The sequence below is a fragment of the Silurus meridionalis genome, chromosome 2, assembly GCF_014805685.1.
Source record: "Silurus meridionalis isolate SWU-2019-XX chromosome 2, ASM1480568v1, whole genome shotgun sequence".
NCBI lineage: Eukaryota > Metazoa > Chordata > Actinopteri > Siluriformes > Siluridae > Silurus > Silurus meridionalis.
Genome location: NC_060885.1, coordinates 10,592,370 through 10,614,810, shown reverse-complemented (window position 1 = coordinate 10,614,810; position 22,441 = coordinate 10,592,370). Strand labels below are relative to the sequence as shown.

The following is a 22,441-nucleotide window of genomic DNA, read 5'->3' as shown; positions in this document are numbered from 1 at the left end:
AACAGGTTACATTGAGCACATAATTGATCATTAATATGATTATGTATTAGGGTATATGTAATCAGCAGTCATCAATGAATTCATTATGTATTCATTTGTTTCCAAAACATGTCTGGATTCACTCTATTGTTTTTTTGGGTTTTGTTTGTGTCCTGTATAGTAGTATCGGTTATCCATGTTGATTGCAGAATCAGCTCCGAATGTGCTTCACGGGCCCCAAATAACAGTGTTTGTTTATTGTCAGCTGCACTGTGTTTTGTCTACAGCTCTGGGATCTTCTGCACAAGCTGCACTTTGTTCTAATCTACATCGCTCCCTGGCAGATAGCATGGGGCAGCGCTTTTCATGCCTTCGCCCAGCCTTTTGCTGTGCCACGTATCCTTACAGTCTGACCTGCATGCTATAATTACTGTGTATAAAAAACGGTTACCAGTTCTAAATAGAAAAAAAAAGCCCAGAATTTCAAATGTTTATTTGGAGTTGTATTCAGAGCAAAACTGCTCGCATCAGTATTCAGAACAGATTAAATGCAATTCTATAGGAGTAAAATAAAGGTGTTGGGTGTAATGCCATACTAAGTAATGCTATTGTAATTACATTACTTTTCAACTGATAAAATAATTTTTGTTAGGCCACTTACCTAGTTATTTATGGTGTACTTTGCACTGATTACTGTACAGACTTTTAACAATTCTGTATAAAACACCATTCAATTTGTAATCATTTGCTGTAGCTGTAGGCTCACACACATGTAGACCAGTGTTCGCGGCAGGTGCCGGAGCTTTGGTCTCAGCAAAAAACGAGTTTTCTAAATGAAAAAATTCCCGTTGCTTTATTTCTTAAATATTCATATAGACATGAACCTCACAATAAAATGCAAGAGTCCTAGAGAATAACACTGCCTTTCTGTTTCAGCCACAAGTAGCTCTCATTGTTAAGCCAGTTTTTTTTTCTTCTGTCTGCTGCTCCTGTCCATAAACCTTCTTCTTAGCCTTTCCTTGTTTCCTCCTTACTAGCGGCTCAGTTTACCCCATTCCCTTCTCTGCACATGACCAAACCATCTCAACTTATCTTTTCTCTAAAACGTTCTACCTGCACAGTGCCTCCATCCTCTTCATCCTTGTCATCCTCGTCATCCTCGCCACTCACAATGAAAAGCGCAGCATCTTCAACTCTGCCACCTTTAGCTCCGGCTTTTGTCTTTTTGCCATGTTGAGCCCGTTTACATAGATTAGAAAGTGGTCTAATAAACCTATTCTTTTTAGATTGAACTATTGCATGAATGAATAAAAGAGGCTCATTTCTTCTGATGATGTGGTCAAGGTTGATGCGGATTTGAAGAGGTCATTAGTCCTGAGTAATGCAATGACTTTTTAGGAGATTGATAAATCAGTCATTTAAATACAGCTTGATGATGCAATTAGTATTTTCTTATTTTATTTTTAAGTAAATGATCCAACACTGCTTTTCTGTGAGTCTGAACTTGAGCCTATTTTGCTGTGGATATGGCCACCCTGCCACTGCCAAATGGTTTCATTTCCCTTAATTACAAGCGCTCAGATTCTGCCATGCTGCTGGTACAGACGTTAATCACGACCATCTTTTACACTCCACTGAGCCCGTTTCTGGGCAGTGCCATTTTCATCACATCCTACCCACGTCCTGTCAAGTTTTGGGAGAGAAACTATAAGTAAGTCCCTCTTGCACTTAACAATGCAGCGTTCAGTAAATAAACCGCACATAAGCATGGCTTTTAGATTACTGTACTGTATATGTAATTGGATTCTAGATTCTGATATGCTTAAAAAAAGCTATTTAATTGATAGATGGATAAATGTGTGGATGGATGATAGAGTTCTCCAAGAGCAAGTCTGGGAATGCCAGCCGTTTTCAACACTCTAGAGATGTGTATGTTAATTGCTTGTATGACTTTACACTTTTTCTGGTCATTTTCAGCACAAAACGTATGGACAATTCCAACAGCAGACTGATGTCTCAGATAGACAAGGATACCGGTAAATAACCTTTATATGCTTGACTCCTAAGCAGATTAAATCAGCTCTTAAATCAATTGCAAATGCATTATATTTAAAAAGACTTCTTTTAATGCCATTCAAGCTGTGAAAGCACTCTTTAAATGACATGAAGTGTATATGAATCTTGAATATATAGAATTGAATTTAATAGAGCTATTATCTATTAGGAGATTACGAGTATATGAACCTGATTACTGATTCATGATTTTTTTCTGACGCATTACATGGCCAAAAGTTTGTGGAAAACCGAGCTTAATATGTGCTTTTTGGACATCACATTTTACATTTATTGCCCATTTGAGGTTATAATATCTCTTCTGGGAAGATTGTGAAGTGTGGTTGTGGAGATTTGTGCTCATTCATCCACAAGGGTGTAAGTGAAGCCAGGTACTGATGTAGGGTGAGGAGGCACTCCACTGCTTTTCTTTTTCTCTACCAATCCCGAGGCATCCTGATGTTGCTCCAGCCCCAGTCACATCCCACCTTATGAAGATTGTGGACCTTTAAAGAAGTAGATGCCGAACTCGCAAACATCCTGAACCATCTAGAGACGTACCAGCGCCAATTGGACCCACTTCATGTGGAGTTCTGACATTGGACCTCCTTGAGTGTTTAAAGGCTCTGGCATGGAGAAGCTGGTGTTGGATCTGTGATGATCACAAATGTTGAGCTATTGTATGAGTTGCTCAGTAGCTCCTAGTTTTATAACCATAAATGACTGTATAAGACTGTAGAAAGCACATTACTCATAATCTTACATTCCAGTGCTCATGTTAGTTCTCACTCTCCAGTGTTCTGTATTGTTTAAAGACTATAATCACACTTTTGATGTCACCCAAATGAGGATGGGTTCCCCTTTTGAGTCCGGTTCTTCTCAATGTTTCTTCCTCATAACATCTAAGGGACTTGCCACAGTCTCCAAGGCTGCTCATCAGGGATAAATGCACACCATTCATCTTAACTCTTAAAATTCTGTAAAGCTGCTTTGAGACAATGTCTGTTGTGAAAAGCGCTATAGAAATAAACTTGACTGACTTGACTTGAGGCCTAGGGTGCATTCAGCATTCCAATTCATCTCAAGCATGTTCAATAGGGTTGACTTCAGAGTTCTACAGTATAGCAGGGCACTCAAAATGTTTCACTCCAACCCATGTAAAGCATAGCTACATGAAATGGTCATGCTGGAACAGGTGTAAGTCTCTTATTTCAAATGAAAGGAGAATTTAATGCCACCACATGCAAAGACATCTTTTAGAATTGTTAGTTTTTGTGGTAACAGTTTGAAGATGAACCAAATATGGCTGGAAATCTCAGGTGCCCCAATACTTTTGTCAATACAGTCTATTTGACACAAAATTTCTAGAAATACTGTATGCTTAATAACTGCTTTGGTGTAATCTTATTACAATATAGTCACTTTAATAAAAAATTATTTTTTACCTACAGGGTGTGATGATAATCTGAACTCGATCTTCTACGAGTACCTGACCCGTTCACTGCAGCACTCGTTGTGTGGGGATCTGCTGCTGGGCCGCTGGGGGAACTACAGCACAGGCGACTGCTTCATCCTGGCCTCTGATTACCTGAATGCTCTCATACACCTCATCGAGGTTGGCAACGGCCTTGTGACATTCCAGTTGAGAGGCCTTGAATTCAGAGGCAAGTAGCTATAAAGAGATGGAGAAAACGCCACAGCTTGGTGGCTGGATATTTTCCCAAAAAGATATAATAAATAAGTAGGAAAAAAAACAGTGTTTCTTATAAAAATAAAAAAAAACATTTGTGTATTATTGAGTCTAGTTTAAAAATATGACTTTGTGCATGATTAAGGTAAAACTTAAACGTTAACACTAAGTGTCGAGGTCATTTTTACTTGTCACATATACATTAGATTACAGTGAAATAATTTTCCGCATATCACAGCGATGATAGGATCTGGGCTCAGAACGCAAGGTGAGACATGATACTACGTCCCTAGAGCACAGAGGGTTAGTGATTTTAGAAAAAGAATACACTTTATTTGTCACATATACGTTAGAGCACAGTGAAATTCGTTCTTTGCGTATCCCAGCTTGTTCAGAAGGTGGGGTCAGAGCGCAGGGTCAGCCATGATATGGTGCCCCTGGATCACAGAGGGTTAAGGGCCTTGCTCAAGGGCCCAAGAGTGGCAGCTTGACGATACCGGGTCAACCTTCCGATCAGTAACCCAGAGCAACCACTCCTCCTGTTTTCACATATCCCAGCTTGTCTGGAAGCTGGGGTCAGAGCACAGGGTCATCCATGGTACGGCGCCCCTGGAGCAGATGGGGTCAACACATTTTAGCTTGTGTTTCATGACCTTAGAAATCTGGATGTATTAACTATATAAGTAGTCCTTGAGGAGCCTCTTGAGTGGTGTACTTTTTAGTAAACAAGGTTCTAATGCCTCTGTTTTTTTCTTGTGCTTTCACATATGACAGGCACATACTGTCAGCAGCGGGAGGTTGAGGCCATTACTGAGGGTGTGGAAGAGGACGAGGGCTGTTGCTGCTGCGAGCCTGGTCACCTGGACCACATTCTTTCATGCAACGCTGCGTTTAATCTGCGCTGGCTCGCTTGGGAGCTCACCACCACCAAGTACGTGCTTCAGAGCTACAGCATCAGCGAGAACAACGCAGCCACCATGCTGCAGCTCTACGACTTACGCAAACTGCTCATCACCTACTACCTCAAGGTATTGCCTTGCCTTAGTGTTGCCTTACAATTATTTCTGTAGGTCTAAATTATCGCATTTTTTAATTATCGCTATAACATAAAAAAAAAAAAAAAAAAGTCTACTCTACATTTTTTCTCTTTTAGAGTATCATTTACTATCTGGTCATCAACCCAAAGTTGCAGACGTGGCTTAAGGAGCAGTCGATCCACGACGCCCTGCAGCCCTACAGTAAATGGCATTATATAGAGAGGGACCCGGTGGTGTTCAGTGTTAAGATTGACGAGGATTATGTCCACTGCCTGCAAGGTGTCACCAGGGCCAGCTACTGCAACGTCTATCTTGAGTGGATCCAGTACTGCGCCGCCAAGATGGAGCAAGTGAGACACTGCTATCACATTATTGTTTAGACTGCAAGACAGACATGTTTTGCAATGTCTCAAAGTTATAGCTACACCTCTGTCACATTATTTCAGTTGGGCTAACAGGAGATGTTAGCAAATGAGTAGCTGTGAGTAGCGAATTACGTGTTTTTTGTGTTCTTAGCCGGTGGACTGTGATGAGGATTCTCTGCTGGTCACATTGTGTTTCGCTCTGTCAGTCCTGGGCAGGAGATCTTTAGGCACTGCTTCACATAACATGTCCAACAGGTACGTACTAAATTCATCAATATAAGTGCAAACTGTAATACGGTTTAATAGGGAAGTGGTGGCCCAGCGGTTAAGGCCTTCTGATCTCAGCATCAGTTTAAATCCCAACAGTGCCAATCCTACACTCTATGTATCATTTCTTGACAATGACCCAGTGTAGGTCGTTATAATATTCGGATCAGTTATCTCTTTTTCAGAAACACAGACAAACCAAGTGTGAATGTTAGACAGTGTGTCAGTCTAATAATAGATCAGATATTTTATGCTCTCTCTCACTGTGTGTCTCTTTCAGTTTGGAGTCATTTTTGTACGGCTTCAGCACCTTATTCAAAGGAGATTTCCGCATCGCTACGAAAGACGAGTGGGTTTTTGCTGACATGGATCTGCTCCAGAAAGTGGTTGCACCTGCGGTTAGGATGAGTCTCAAACTTCATCAGGTATAAATTCAACACACCGCTGCTGATGATAGCAAAAAAAGATTTCTCTTATTTCAAAAATCGTTACGCCTATGCTCCAAATTGTAATATGGTATTAGAGGGAATTTCTATGAACTTTTAAATGGAAAAAATGTAGAGACAAACTGCCATCATCCTTTTTTTTTTCTTTTACTAGAAAACAAACAAAAAAAACATTTTACACTAGTTTTAATTAAACACTAGTTTTATATTAAACAGTGAAACATCATTAGTTGCGCTGTCCTTTTTCTCTCTATACCAGTGTTATAGTGAAACGGTAAAACTACACACAGAAACCCAACAGTGTTTTGACTTAAGGATGGGTTCCCCTTTTGAGGCTGGTTGCTCTCAAGGTTTCTTACTTATACCATCTAAGGGAGTTCCCTTGCCACAGTCACCCCAGGCTGCTCATTGGGGATAAATACCCATACAGTATCTCACAAAAGTGAGTACACTGCTCACATTTCAGCAGCCATATGTTCTTAAGGGACAATACTATAGAAATAACCTTGAATATATTTTTAGAGTAGTCAGTGTGCAGCTTGTACAGCAGTACAGATTTACTGTCCTCTGTAAATATTTTAACATAACAACATTATTGTCTAAATAGCTGCCAACAAATTTAAGTACACCCTAAGTGAAAATATCAAAACTGTGTCCAAAAAGTCAATATTTTGTGTGAGCACCATTGTTTTCTAACACTTCCCCATTCCTCCTGGGCATTAAATACACCAGAGCTGCGCAGGTGAACTCTCTAAAATATATAAAATTTTCATTTCTATAGTATTGTCCCTTGAGAACATATAATAAAAACAGTTTTGAGAGACTGGAGTTCACTAATTTATATTTACATTCTGTAAAGCTGCTTTAAGACAATGTCCATTGTGAAAAGTGCTATAGAAATAATCTTGAATTGAATTTTGATGTTATGACAGACTTACAGCGATAAAATTATTAATTCGTTTTTGCTGATTAAAAATGTCCTGATTAGTAGTAGAATTTCCATCCTGATTGTGTAATGAATGATTATAAACACCTATAAGGTTTACCAAGAGTTAACTTAGTTTAATTGCAAATCAAATCTTATTATAAGCTGTAAAATACTATCAATTATTTTGCCCAAGTGCAATCATTTAAGTACAAATGCATTAAATGCAAATGCAGTATTAATATTAAAATAACCTATTAAAACACTTTGTTGAGTGGATGAGACAGGTGGTCAGAAAACAGATTAAACCAGGCAGAGACAAAACGGGTAACACTCATTAGAAAACATCAGTAGCACGACAATTTGATTTAAAGTCCTGGGTTCGGCTGCGCGATTTGGAAAAAATGTTATGTTGCGATAATTGATTATTTATTGATTATCAAGAAAATCGCACACAGATTAGTGATAATGCTGAATTGTGTATTTGTAAAACTATAAAGGTTTTCAAACTAAATAATTTTGTACAAAATTTAATTAAAAAAAAAAAATGTATGAAATGTTCACAAAAATAAGATATTTGAAACATTTTATCGAAACAAACAGGGAACGTCCTGCTGCTGCTCTTATATATATATATATATATATATATATATATATATATATATATATATATATATATATATATATATACACCAGGCAGAGCTGAGGGCGTGTATGGGGTATATTATTTAACCGTACCCAGAGTACGAGGGAAGGAAAGCGTCTGGGCAAAAGTGAATGAAAAGTAAAAGAAAGCTCCGTCTGTTAAACCGTTGCCTGTCGTCTCTTTCTTCCAACCAGGAACCAGTGAGATCTGCTGATGATTTATTATATTTCTTTTACATGATGTAGCAACTTAAATCTCTGCTAAAATATCGCCTTATAACAGATGTAGTTTTTTTTAGGCTACCAGTTCAGTGTTGATCTGCTCAGCATCAACCTTCACCTGGTCTCCGCGCTCCACACACCGGAAAGTCACGTGACCACACGCGCCACATATGCACCGAGAATACCTGGTATTTTTTGTTTCGTTAGCGGTGCGGAAAATCTGCAAACTGTTCTCAGAAAGTGTGTCCACACATGCACTTATTTATTTCATTAAATCGCAACATTTGCTGTCATCTAATCGCACAAGCTGACATCGCAATTGCGATACAATTAATCGTGCAGTGATGAAAGAGATGAGAGGTGATACACCGCTATCTAATCAGGCGTATATTCTGACCTCATGCCAGTGTTCTTGGGACAAAAGCCAGATCCACTGACCGTGGGATAAAGCTGTCAATGAAAATGTCTGTGATTTTTTTGAGACTTATATGCACAGTTATTACACTTTTTGTAGAGTAATATATGTATAATTTACAAACACAGATTATAAACATTTCCTCCTTACTTAATGACCTTCTAAAGCAAAGAACTGAAACACTGAGCTGGAAATCACATGCCAACCAGATCTCAGTATCTATGAAAGCAAGCTCTATAAGATCTCAAATCAATTCTCAAATCAAAGCAGCTTTACAAAGATGATTATGAAATTATAATGTCTAGTGTCCATAAGCTTATTCCTAGTCAGCAGGTGACATCTTCATCATCATCAACAATCTCATCATCTTCTGAAACCTCGGTAATATCCATCGATGTGTATATGTATGTATGACAGGACCACTTCACGAGTCTGGAGGAGAGTGAGGAGCCGGCCGTGTTGTACGAGGCCATCAGCACATACAGGAGTTCTCTGGTGATATGTGATGAGGGCGACCCGGCGTGGCGGAAGGCTGTGCTGTCTAGCAGAGATATGCTGCTGACGCTACGCCACACCCTGGACGATGGCAACGACGAATACAAGATCATCATGCTCTACAAACGTTACCTTAGCTTTAAAATCATCAAGGTAAGACAATGGAAAATACTGTATATCATTTATACAAATGTGTAGAGATCATTTTTGACTATAATTTATATTATTGCGATAGAGTGATGTGAGGATATCGAAGAGGCAGCAGATGCAGGTGCGGATTTCATTATAAAAACGCGTCACACAAGCAAGCAAATCTGTTCAAAGCATAAATGTAAATGTAATGATTACAAGCTGTGCTTATTGAACATCCAATTAGACATTTTGCCCCATTTGTTGCTATAATGACTCTTCTGGAAAGATGTTCCACTGGATGTTGGAGTGTGATTGTCGAGATTTGTGCTTATTTAGCCAGATAGGTAGGGTGATGAGGTCTGGGGTGCAGTCATATCTTCATGGAGCTAGCTTTCTGCACAGGGACATTGTCATGCTGGAACAGGTTTGGGTCTCCTAGTTGAAGTGAATGGAAAATGTGTACAACAGTGTTGCTCCAATTCTGTGGTAATCATTTAGGGGAATAACCAGATAGAGCTGGAAAAGTCAGGTGTCCCAATATTTTTGTGCAAACACTGCGTGTTAAAAAATTCTAGGCTTCTAAATGTGACATATTAAGAATTTATTTTTGTTGAAAACACTAAACTGGCCTGGTCTGTGGACTTGCATGTACTTGTGTGTGTGTGTGTGTGTGTGTGTGTGTGTGTGTGTGTGTGTGTGTGTGTGTGTGTGTGTGTGTGTGTGCGCACTTGTGTGTAGTGATCCAGAATTCTTCATTGCCCCATTTAAGCTCCACTCTATACCTGCTAACTGTAAAGTGCTCTAATAGCCATGATGCATCTTTCTGTTTCTCCCTCAGATCAATAAAGAGTGTGTGCGTGGGCTGTGGGCAGGACAACAGCAGGAGCTGATCTTCCTGCGGAATCGTAATCCGGAGCGAGGCAGCATCCAGAACTCAAAGCAGGCACTGCGTAACATGATCAACTCGTCATGTGACCAGCCATTGGGTTACCCCATGTTCGTGTCCGCCCTCACCACTTCGTATGCCGGGACACACAAGCATACGAGCAGCGTCTGGGGCGGCACGCTCAGCCTGGAGGGCATCCGCACATGGCTCTGTTCTCGGTGGCTCCGGTGCGTCGCAGAACTTGAAATGCAGCTTATTTTATTATGATTCTAAATATCTGTAATATTAATCATTGAAAATGTAATTAAAAAGAAATGCAGCGCTGCTGAATGAAAGTGATTTGAGTGGTATATAATATAAACATTTTCACCGATATCTTTGCTCTTCTCTGTCAGCGTAAGAAAGGACAATCTGACGAGCTGTAACAGCGGAGTGAACATGGAGGATGTGGACTGTGCCGGCTCCTCCGTTAGTCAGACTCAAAACTCTGTCACATCCCAAAGCGCCAGCATAAACCAGCCGCATCCACGCAGCTCACGCACACGACATCATAGTACAGGTCAGAGTGCCTCTGTGTGTCTGTTGAGTTTACATTTTCAGCATTCCTCATGTTATGAACCACTTTGTATACAGATTAATTGGGTTAATACACATATATATATATATACAATTGAAATACTTAACCCTGGATCATCATATGTGTTCAACATCCCATTTCACATTTATTCTGTGTTTGCTGTTATAATCTTTAAGCTTCTTAAAAGATACTTCACTGAATTCTGTGCTCATTCCGCCACAAGATTCATGTACTGATGTAGGGTGAGATGACCTGGGTTTCATTCATCTCTTCCACTCCAAATGATGTAAACCATATCTTCATGGAGCTGCTGTTTGCATAGGGGTACTGTCATACTGGAACATGTTTGGGTCTTCTAATTCAAGTGAAGGGAAATTTTTATTTTATTTTATTTTAAGTTTGAAAATGGACCACATTTACTGTAGCTGGAAAGGTCTGGGGTCCTAATACATTTGTCTGTATACTGTATATAATAATACATAAAATATCACGATAGGTCTCTATTACATTACCAATTTTTTATGTGAACTTTGTTTTGGACTAAACTGGGTAAGGAAGCCCAAAAAAATGCTAGAACTGTATTTTCCGGACTATAAGCCCCTACCTTTTTCCCGCACTTGGAACCCTGCGGCTTAAACAACGAAGCGGCTAATATATGGATTTTTCCTGGGTTTTTCCCGGTTTCACAAGCTTCCTGCCGACAAAAAACTGAGCGACATAACATTAGACCAATAAAATTGCAGAACGGGTTCAGGTGAACTAATGAAACTCTTTATATTAAATCAGATGCGCTCCCACTGAATCGGGCCGCAGCACAACATAAATATGGATGAGGTTCCTCTGATGTTTGACCTGCCGCTCACTCTGACTGTCTACAGGACGCTAAAAACAACCGGGCATGAAAAAACGCTTCACCTGTGTTCTGAGCTGCACAGCATCGGGAGAAAAGCTTCACCGATGGAGATTTTTAAACGCACGCCGATGCCAAAAGATAAACTTCTGAGAGAAATAGTTGTGAAAGGAAGGAGGAAGACAGTAAACAAGGACTTTCTTGGTAGGCTACTGTTTAGATACAAGCCGTGTAACAAACACTGTCTTTCATTAAAGCCTGTGTAAAGTTCATTAGTTTCAATGTAGACACCTGCAGCTTATAGACAGGTGCGGCGTATTTATGTTCAAAATAAAAATATTTGTCAAACTCAGTGGGTGCGGCTTATATTTGGGTGCGCTTAATAGTCCGGAAATTACCGTAGTTAAAAATTTTTTCTCAAAACTACTAAGTAAATAGAAAACCAAGTATTTAAAATACCCTTAGGACTAAACTAAGAAAATTAAATGTATATATAAAAAAATTAAAAATAAATCACAAAAAAACTATTTATATAAAAAATAAATCACATTCTTGCCTGAGCAATCCGGTGTTTGGGCATATCTCCCCCTGCAGGACGTCGTGAGTATCGCAGTGGCTCTGTGCAGCCGCAGTGCCAGCGTGCGCCAGTCACCAGTCGCTCAGGTCCGATCCTGAATCTCCAGCACGGCTCGGGCTCTAATGGCGTGGTGCAGCGCCTCTCCAACAGTCAGCTGTCCTTCAACACTTCCTCCATCGCCTCGGTCTTCTCCCAGGTGCTGTTTACACTTCCTCTAAACCCTAAAAAAATCACAAGACCATTTTATATTCTATTTGCAAGACCATTAAAGCTGTAAAGCTGTCAAGTTGCAAACATTTAATATGAACTTTAATATGCAATATTACATTATTATTTACTTTAATACTTTACAGGTTTGTGAATAATGTATAGCTATTTTAGTTATATTATTTCTATTATTTTATCATTTTGTTTCCAATAAGTTCTATACAGCTAGTTCTAGAATTATTGGCACCTCTGGTAAATATAGAGAAAATTATTTTATAAATGGCATGCTGAATAATATTAATAAAAAAATTATTTAACTTCCCACACACACATTGCATATATAAGCCCTGCACCTAAACCTGTTCATGATGATGATGATGATGATGATAGGTGCCGCGTGTGTCCGCGGCGGGCGCTGTGCTCTCGGCTCAGCCACGCTGCAGCCAGGCCTCCTCCTCCAGCTCCACTCTCAGCCTGCTGTTCGGGAAGCGTAGCTTCTCCAGCGGTCTCGTCATGTCGGGTCTCTCCGCCGCTGAGGGAGGGAACAGCAGTGACACGCAGTCATCCAGCTCAGTCAACATCATCACCCCGGGACCATCAGTGCGCCACACACAAACACAGGTACATCTACACACACTCGACATCACAACAGAGGTGTGAGGACCTTGATGGTGACTTATTGTGTTCTAGCGATGTGTACGCTGCTTATCCATAAGGTTGGTTTAATATTTTCGATTCTAAAATGAGATTAATATGTTTTTAATAAATGAATGAATTGATTGGTGCTACAATATATACAGTATACTGAGTAAAATTTCTTGAAATATTTGTTCCAACATTTTTACTACACAACTCTTAACCTGTTGGAATGAGAGAAAATACGATATTATTAATACAGTATTATAAAATATATCTCATTATTATACTATCAGCCACCTTTTTGTAAATTAAATGCTCACACTAAAATGAGATCATTACATTCTCTACATTGTTTGATTCAGCTCAGTATGATCTTACTGGATCTCATGGACCATTGCTACTGGATTCACTGGCTGTACTGCGTCTTAAGTCCCTATTTGTATGTAAAGGCCAAAAACCACTAGCTGTCTCGCTAATCAAAATACCAGTATGTTAAAATTCAGGTTTGCGTAAGGTGAATAGTTTCTGGTATGGGGAATCTAGGGTTAACCACAATAAAAGCTACTTGACTTGACTTGACTTGGAAGCTTTAGTGCAGTGGCTGATGGCTGTTAAACTCTCAGTCAACTATCGACACAAACCAGACAAGCATGGGATATACACAAAAATGGCATCAATACGACAACATACAACAGATGCCAGACATGTTGAATGATTGACATGTTGAGATGCCAGACATGTTGAATGTTGTATGTTGAGATGCCAGACATGTTGCTATACAAACATGCTCATTGTGAAGAAAATGTGTTTCGGGTGTTTGTGATCATGTGACTTGATGATGTGAACACATTTGAATCGAAAGCAGGACCTGCTGTGTTTTCAAGACAGACATTGTGAAAGTTAAGAATGTAACATGATGTAATGATTAAAAGTACCAAAGTACTATGATTTATTATGGCTATAATGTATATAATCTATAAAAAAGACCTTTGCTTAATCAACTCAGTTTATGCGGAAAGACTCTAATGTTACTCCAGCACATCGATCTATTCATAAAATGATATTAATTAGTAGAACACTATTAATTAAAGTGATCATGAGCCCAAAACCTAAAAAAAACTACTTCACGCAAATGATGCCACGGGTGCTGTGGCAAGTTCGAGTCAGGAGTTTCTTCCATCATTTATTATATATAATTTAACTGAATGTCAGTGTTAAGTAGATACCAGCAAGCGGCAATCAAAACAAGTTCAAAACTGAGCGTGCTCTACTCTGATTGGTGACTTGCTGCGTGTTGACCAGTTAAGTTTTTGTCCACTAATAAATAATAAGGAACGACTGATTTCGCAAAATGTAGTTGAGTAAAATGTAAGATATTTTAATTTAATTAGGAGCGAAGTTAAAGTAAAAATCTCCCCAAATAGAAAAACTTCAGTAAAGTACAGTTATGTGAAAAGGTTACTTAAGTACAGTGACGAATTACATTTACTTCGTTACACAAAAGTGTTTCTCTAATCGACACTCTCTTTAATTTCTTGATTCAATAATGAGGTTAAATACTCATTTTTGTGACAGACAACCAAAATAGAGAAATACAAGTTCCACATGATCTGTCTGTCTTTTTTCATCTCAGTGATTTTCCATTTGAAAAGTGATATGGTTTGTCAGAGACCTTATGTAGTAACCAATGAAATATTGTGCTCTTTGTTTTTGACAGTGGACATCAGAAGCATATGAGAGTATAGACGCCACATCCGTTATGACTTCAGGGCTGAAAGACAACACAGCATCAGGTGAGAAGAGCCAGGACGGCTCAGGCTCAGGCTCAGGCTCAGGCTCAGGCTCAGGCTCAGGCTCAGGCTCAGTCTTCCACGAGGTCTCCGAGCAGAAGAGCACCTGAAGAGCTTCTCATCATGTCTACACAATACACGAGCTTTATCATAATAAGGGTTGAATAAAAAAAATGTAAAAACAAGGTCTGTAGAACGAGGCGGTGAACATGTCAGGAGGACTCTTATATGTTGAGTTTATTGTGGCTGAAAATCTTGATGGGACTGTGTTCAGTAGATGAACCCCTTTGTGCTCAAGATACATCTATTCTTTTATTTGAAGAGCTTTATCTTGGTCAGGGTTGTGGTCTTTCCAGAGAGTATAAAAGTAACAAAGGGCACCATCTTAGATGGGATGACAGTACATTCCATACACACACACACACACACACACACTCTCATTTACATACTCATTCACTCATTTACATTTTTTTGGGAGGTTGGAGGAAACCGGAGAACCCAGAGGAAACTCACATAGACACAAAAATACCATGAAAAACTTCACACACCCTGAATAAGATGGAAGCATATCACACACTCACATTTACACATTTCTGAAAATCATTTTTGAGAGGTTGGAGGAAACTGGAGGACCCAGAGGAAACCCACAAGAAGAAATCCGCCGCACAGCCAGTTACTCAAGATCCGGATTAAACCAGGAAGTCTGGAGCTGTGAGGCGGCGACACTGCCTTTATTCACAGGCTCTACAGACTTTAAGACCCCTCTAAAGCATGTAGCCTTCCTTTACAGAAAAATGCAAACGAAAAACTGAGGGACAATTCACATGGAAATTTATACTGTCATTGCTAGGGATCTGAATACAGACGAATGATATAGAGACAAACAGACGAATGATATAGAGACAAACAAGGTGAGATATGGGATGTTTGCACTTAATATTTAATGCAAAACCCCGGAAAATGAAGTCAATTTTTTTCAGCACCAGATGGAAAATTGGAACATGCTAGTCATCGTACCTGTGCTTTATAGATACACAAACAAGTTCCCACAGTATGGACACTAAAACAAATGTATTCCTCTGTGCAGGCTGACATTCAGCATTTAACCACAAAAACACACTTCATAACTTCCTTTCTTCATTTTCAGATTTTGAACACATTCAAAATACACTACATGGACAAAAGTATTGGGACACCTGGTGCTTTTTGCAGCCATATGTGCTTCTTCCCCAAACCTTTAACCAACCTAGAGGCACACAATTTTATAGGGTGTCTTTGGAAGTGGTAGCATTACATTTTCACTTGTACTAGGTGACCCATACCTGTTTGAAGATATGGTTTGGATATGTGCAGAGGAGGGACATGGGGTATATCGGTAGGAGAATGCTGAGGATGGAGCCACCAGGAAGGAGGAAAAGAGGAAGGCCAAGGAGGAGGTTTATGGATGTGGTGAGGGAAGACATGCAGGTAGTTGGTGTGAAAGAGGCAGATGTAGAGGACAGGGGGGTATGGAGACGAATGATCCGCTGTGGCGACCCCTAACGGGAGCAGCTGGAAGAAGACGAAAATTTATTAAGAAAACCTCACCCCTAACCGTATATTATTATTATTATTATTATTATTATTATTATTATTAGCCTTATTCTCTGATAAAAATGGGGGAAAAAGATTACCTTTGGCATTTCTGTCAGCATAACCCATGATCCTCTGCCTCCGTTGCAACGAAGACGGAGCCAGGCGGAAAAAAGATTGAAATTCGTGTAAATGAACCCAATTCAATAGATTAAAGTTCATGAGAAACATCATGACACAGAGGTTTTAGTAGAAGATTTTGAGCAACTTCTATAGAGTCAACTCAATTAAAGACCTATGGGACTGATTGAACTGAAATGCTGACTTCACCCCAGAGAGTCAGGGACTCCTCACCCATCATCAGTACCTGACTTCACTAACACCCTCGTGGCTAAACGAACACAAATCTCCACAAGTACACTCCAAAATCTAGTGGAACATCTTACCAGAAGAGGTCAATTTTTACCGCAAATATTGGATAAATGTGGAATGGGATGTTCAAAAAATTAATATAGATATCTCATGGCAGGGTGTCCACAAACTTTTGTTTATCTAGTGTATTTTCAACCTCAAAACAAACATATTTGGCTCCTGCAGCATGTATTTTATGTACCTCACAAAAAAAAAAAAACCTCATCAAATACAAATGTTTTATTAAAAACGAGGTAGATCATCTGGGATGCCGGGCAGATATTGTATGAAGATTTAGTGAAAGACTTTACGGAAGGTGATTCTGAATCGTCTCTGTTAGTAACAGCATTTTTCTGGACCAAGAAGGGTATGTTTTTTGTTGTTGTTGTTAGTTTTAATGATATTGATAAATCCTAAAGGACAGGAAGCTCGGGAAAAAAACGGTCCCGCCTCCAGAGAGTCCCGAGAGCTCGGTCCCGCCCAGAGAGTCCCGAGAGCTCGGTCCCGCCCAGAGAGTCCCGAGGCTCAGCCGTCCCAGGGCCTCCTGGCGAGCTCCTCTCCGCTCCTAGGCTTCCAGGCGGCTCCTTCCGCGCCTAGGCTTCCAGGAGAGCTCCTCTTTGCTCCAGGTCCCTGACGAGCAGCTCCGCTCCCGGTTCCTGGCGTAAGCTCCTCTGTGCTCCCAAGTCCCAAGGAGAGCTCGGTTCCAAGCCCATGCATCTCTTCAACCAAAGGGGTCCCGGAGCACACAACTCGTCTCAGAGGCTGCGAAAGGGCGTCGACCCGTCGCCCAGGCGTCACCGGCTACGGCTCGCCCCAGTCTCCCAGACAGCGATGCCATATCTCAGAGCTCCGCTTCCACCGAGAGATCCCCAGAGCTCACATCTCAGTCCCTGGACTGCGAAAGGGACGTCGAGCCGCTGCCCCGGACTACATCCGGCGACAGCTCGCCCACAGTCTCCCTGAGGGCGAGGCCATCTCTCGTTCCCCAGAGCTCTCAACTCCACTCCAAGACTGCGAAAGGGACGTCGAGCCGCTGCCCCGGACTACATCCGAAGGCGACAGCTCGCCCCACAGTCTCCCAAGAAGTGACGGCTCGCCCCACGAGCACTCAGTAGGCGAAACTACGTCACAGACCGTCTCTCTTCCCAAGGGATTCCCAGAGCTCTCACCTCAGTTCCGGGACTGCGAAAGGGATGTCGAACCGCTGCTCCTGGCTTCATCCGAAGGCGGCGGCTCGCCCCACAGCCTCTCACAAGGTGACGGCTCGCCTCGGGACCCCTCTCACGGTGACATCCTGTCTCCAAGCTCCCTGGACGAAGACAGGTCACTCCTGAGCTCCAGGGAAGTTGACGTCGCACCGACGAATCCTGACGAGGTCGCGACTCAACCGCTGTACTCGGTCAGGGACGTCGCTCCATCTCCGGGCTCCGTCCAGAAGGCCTTCCAGCTGGTAAGCCCCGTCGAGAGCTATGCCCTGCTTCCAGTAGTCACCGAGGTTGTCTCTCCACTCCAGGTCCCCGTGGGTGATGAGGTCCCGTTCCTGTCCTTCCTGGGTAACGCCGGTCCGTTCCAGGTTGCTGCCAGGGACGTCTGGCCATGTCAGGTCTCCAGGGCTGCCACCTCTCAGCTCCAGACCACCGCAGGGGAGGTCGTTCAGCAGCCGGGTTTCGCTGAGGGCATGGCTCCGCTCCTGGGCTCCGCTGAGGGCAGCACTCCGCCTCCAGTCTCCGCCGATGGTGTCAGCCTGCTCCAGAGCTCCGCGGATGGCATCCCTCCGCCTCCTGTCTCCGCCGAGGACGTCGCTCCGCTCCGGGTCTCCGCAGGGGTCGTCTCTCCGCCTCCTGTCTCCGCCGAGGGCGTCGCTCCGCTCCGGGTCTCCGCAGGGGTCGTCTCTCCGCCTCCTGTCTCCGCCGAGGACGTCGCTCCGCTCCGGGTCTCCGCCGGGGTCGTCTCTCCGCCTCCTGTCTCCGCCGAGGACGTCGCTCCGCTCCGGGTCTCCGCAGGGGTCGTCTCTCCGCCTCCTGTCTCCGCCCAGGACGCTGCCCGCCCGGGTCTCCGCAGGGGTCGCCTCTCCGCCTCCTGTCTCCGCCGAGGGCGCCGCCCGCCCGGGTCTCCGCAGGGGTCGCCTCCGCCTCCTGTCTCCGCCGAGGGCGCCGCCCGCCCGGGTCTCCGCAGGGGTCGCCTCTCCGCCTCCTGTCTCCGCCGGGGCCGTCGCTCCGCTCCAGGGCTCCGTGATGGCCGTCTCTCCGCCTCCAGTCGGCAACAAGGACCTCGCCCCGTTCCTGGCCTCCGCGTGGGGCTGTGTTCCGTCCTGGCTCCGTGGCGGTTCCGTCCGGGTCCCCTTCGACCCTGGAGGACTGGAGGGGCCCTCCTCCAGTGCCGGGCCCACCGGGCTGTTGGCGGCTTGGGGCGCCCGTGCCGCCTTTGGGGTGGTGTCAGGAATCCGCCTGCCACGCCTCCTTCAGAGGCTGCCTTTGCCGCTGCGCGCTCCCAAGCACGCAGCGCAAATCGCACACAGCTGAAGCACGTTATCCTCTCATTTCCTGCCACCATATAAACCACTCACTCACCCACATTCCGGGTCCGTTATTATGCGTTCGTGCGTGGTCTGGCAGGATTATGCTGTGTGTGTTCGCGCTTGTGCTTCTCCCATAGCGTGCCTTCTTCGCCCGGACTTCTCGCTCACTCCACGGCGCGTTCGGCTTCCCCAGCGCCTCGGACTACCGACGCTTCCCCGTCGCTTCCCTCCGTGCCGCGCTTCCTCCATAACGCACCGTGGATGTTTATTATCTGAACTGCTCCGTTTCCGGATTATCCCGAACTGCACGGGTGTTTTTGTGTTGGCTCTGCCCTTGTTTAAATAAAGTCTCTGTTTGCCGTTACTCCGGCTTCCGCCTCTGTGCCACGCCTAACAATCTGTCTGTCTTTTTTCATCTCAGTGATTTTCCATTTGAAAAGTGATATGGTTTGTCAGAGACCTTATGTAGTAACCAATGAAATATTGTGCTCTTTGTTTTTGACAGTGGACATCAGAAGCATATGAGAGTATAGACGCCACATCCGTTATGACTTCAGGGCTGAAAGACAACACAGCATCAGGTGAGAAGAGCCAGGACGGCTCAGGCTCAGGCTCAGGCTCAGGCTCAGGCTCAGGCTCAGGCTCAGGCTCAGTCTTCCACGAGGTCTCCGAGCAGAAGAGCACCTGAAGAGCTTCTCATCATGTCTACACAATACACGAGCTTTATCATAATAAGGGTTGAATAAAAAAAATGTAAAAACAAGGTCTGTAGAACGAGGCGGTGAACATGTCAGGAGGACTCTTATATGTTGAGTTTATTGTGGCTGAAAATCTTGATGGGACTGTGTTCAGTAGATGAACCCCTTTGTGCTCAAGATACATCTATTCTTTTATTTGAAGAGCTTTATCTTGGTCAGGGTTGTGGTCTTTCCAGAGAGTATAAAAGTAACAAAGGGCACCAATACATCTTAGATGGGATGACAGTACATTCCATACACACACACACACACACACACACTCTCATTTACATACTCATTCACTCATTTACATTTTTTTGGGAGGTTGGAGGAAACCGGAGAACCCAGAGGAAACTCACATAGACACAAAAATACCATGAAAAACTTCACACACCCTGAATAAGATGGAAGCATATCACACACTCACATTTACACATTTCTGAAAATCATTTTTGAGAGGTTGGAGGAAACTGGAGGACCCAGAGGAAACCCACAAGAAGAAATCCGCCGCACAGCCAGTTACTCAAGATCCGGATTAAACCAGGAAGTCTGGAGCTGTGAGGCGGCGACACTGCCTTTATTCACAGGCTCTACAGACTTTAAGACCCTCTAAAGCATGTAGCCTTCCTTTACAGAAAATGCAAACGAAAACTGAGGGACAATTCACATGGAAATTTATACTGTCATTGCTAGGGATCTGAATACAGACGAATGATATAGAGACAAACAGACGAATGATATAGAGACAAACAAGGTGAGATATGGGATGTTTGCACTTAATATTTAATGCAAAACCCCGGAAAATGAAGTCAATTTTTTTCAGCACCAGATGGAAAATTGGAACATGCTAGTCATCGTACCTGTGCTTTATAGATACACAAACAAGTTCCCACAGTATGGACACTAAAACAAATGTATTCCTCTGTGCAGGCTGACATTCAGCATTTAACCACAAAAACACACTTCATAACTTCCTTTCTTCATTTTCAGATTTTGAACACATTCAAAATACACTACATGGACAAAAGTATTGGGACACCTGGTGCTTTTTGCAGCCATATGTGCTTCTTCCCCAAACCTTTAACCAACCTAGAGGCACACAATTTTATAGGGTGTCTTTGGAAGTGGTAGCATTACATTTTCACTTGTACTAGGTGACCCATACCTGTTTGAAGATATGGTTTGGACATGTGCAGAGGAGGGACATGGGGTATATCGGTAGGAGAATGCTGAGGATGGAGCCACCAGGAAGGAGGAAAAGAGGAAGGCCAAGGAGGAGGTTTATGGATGTGGTGAGGAAGACATTCAGGTAGTTGGTGTGAAAGAGGCAGATGTAGAGGACAGGGGGGTATGGAGACGAATGATCCGCTGTGGCGACCCCTAACGGGAGCAGCTGGAAGAAGACGAAAATTTATTAAGAAAACCTCACCCCTAACCGTATATTATTATTATTATTATTATTATTATTATTATTATTATTATTATTATTATTAGCCTTATTCTCTGATAAAAATGGGGGAAAAAGATTACCTTTGGCATTTCTGTCAGCATAACCCATGATCCTCTGCCTCCGTTGCAACGAAGACGGAGCCAGGCGGAAAAAAGATTGAAATTCGTGTAAATGAACCCAATTCAATAGATTAAAGTTCATGAGAAACATCATGACACAGAGGTTTTAGTAAAAGATTTTGAGCAACTTCTATAGAGTCAACTCAATTAAAGACCTATGGGACTGATTGAACTGAAATGCTGACTTCACCCCAGAGAGTCAGGGACTCCTCACCCATCATCAGTACCTGACTTCACTAACACCCTCGTGGCTAAACGAACACAAATCTCCACAAGTACACTCCAAAATCTAGTGGAACATCTTACCAGAAGAGGTCAATTTTTACCGCAAATATTGGATAAATGTGGAATGGGATGTTCAAAAAATTAATATAGATATCTCATGGCAGGGTGTCCACAAACTTTTGTTTATCTAGTGTATTTTCAACCTCAAAACAAACATATTTGGCTCCTGCAGCATGTATTTTATGTACCTCACAAAAAAAAAAAAACCTCATCAAATACAAATGTTTTATTAAAAACGAGGTAGATCATCTGGGATGCCGAGCAGATATTGTATGAAGATTTAGTGAAAGACTTTACGGAAGGTGATTCTGAATCGTCTCTGTTAGTAACAGCATTTTTCTGGACCAAGAAGGGTATGTTTTTTGTTGTTGTTGTTAGTTTTAATGATATTGATAAATCCTAAAGGACAGGAAGCTCGGGGAAAAAAACGCCATGGGAATCACTTTCTCAACCTAAGAATCCATTACTCAACATGTTTTTAATAAAACAAAACTGCTGAATTACTCTGAATTTTCATTTTGTTAGTTATCATTTCATACACTTAGACAACTTTACATTTAAGGCACATGTCAGACACCGTTATTCAGAGCAATTTAGGGTTAAGGGCCTTGCTTAAGGGCCCAATAAGAAGTCCAAGGATGCTCCCAATTCCAACTTTAAACAATCTTGATCTGTTCACAAGAATTCATTTGATAACCCCCCATAAACAGTCCATGCTGATTTATTACCAGTTAATTAGCAGCTGCAGTGTGAGGTTCCCTGGTGGTCTAGTGGTTAGGATTCGGCGCTCTCACCACCACGGCCCGGGTTCGATCCCTGGTCAGGACACCAACCCCAGCCATTAGGGTTGCACAAGCCAGTGCACCAAAAAATGGGTAGGGTTGCGTTAGGAAGGGCATCCAGCGTAAAAACGTGCCAAATCGAACATGCAGATCATCCGCTGTGGAGACCCCTAATGGGAGAAGCTGAAAGAAAGTTTAATTAGCAGCTGCAGTGTGATTCCCCCTTTAGCCCTGAATAAACAGCATGTATGTGTGTAAATGAATACAGCTGAAAGGCAGGTATTACGAATAGTGGAATTCTGATTTCACCAATTAAAGACAATATAAACTCTATGTTTATTGCCCAGTGTACATTGTATTATTTTGGGCTG

At 42.5% G+C, this 22,441-nt stretch overlaps 1 protein-coding gene across 1 annotated transcript in view; it reads left to right on the top strand.

Moving 5' to 3' along the window:
- Nucleotides 1–16,592, top strand: part of pcnx2 (pecanex 2) — a 33,114-nt gene extending 16,522 nt beyond the window's left edge. Inside the window, exons 22-35 of the mRNA XM_046877640.1 lie at nt 267–375; nt 1,561–1,690; nt 1,957–2,015; nt 3,483–3,695; nt 4,496–4,749; nt 4,875–5,108; nt 5,275–5,378; nt 5,671–5,815; nt 8,461–8,691; nt 9,509–9,783; nt 9,952–10,115; nt 11,578–11,756; nt 12,158–12,388; nt 14,124–16,592. Of these exons, the coding sequence (XP_046733596.1) occupies nt 267–375; nt 1,561–1,690; nt 1,957–2,015; nt 3,483–3,695; nt 4,496–4,749; nt 4,875–5,108; nt 5,275–5,378; nt 5,671–5,815; nt 8,461–8,691; nt 9,509–9,783; nt 9,952–10,115; nt 11,578–11,756; nt 12,158–12,388; nt 14,124–14,306 (2,511 nt within the window). The 3' untranslated portion in view covers nt 14,307–16,592. The remainder of the gene's footprint in view (nt 1–266; nt 376–1,560; nt 1,691–1,956; nt 2,016–3,482; nt 3,696–4,495; nt 4,750–4,874; nt 5,109–5,274; nt 5,379–5,670; nt 5,816–8,460; nt 8,692–9,508; nt 9,784–9,951; nt 10,116–11,577; nt 11,757–12,157; nt 12,389–14,123) is intronic.
- The last annotated feature ends 5,849 nt before the right edge of the window (nt 16,593–22,441 follow it).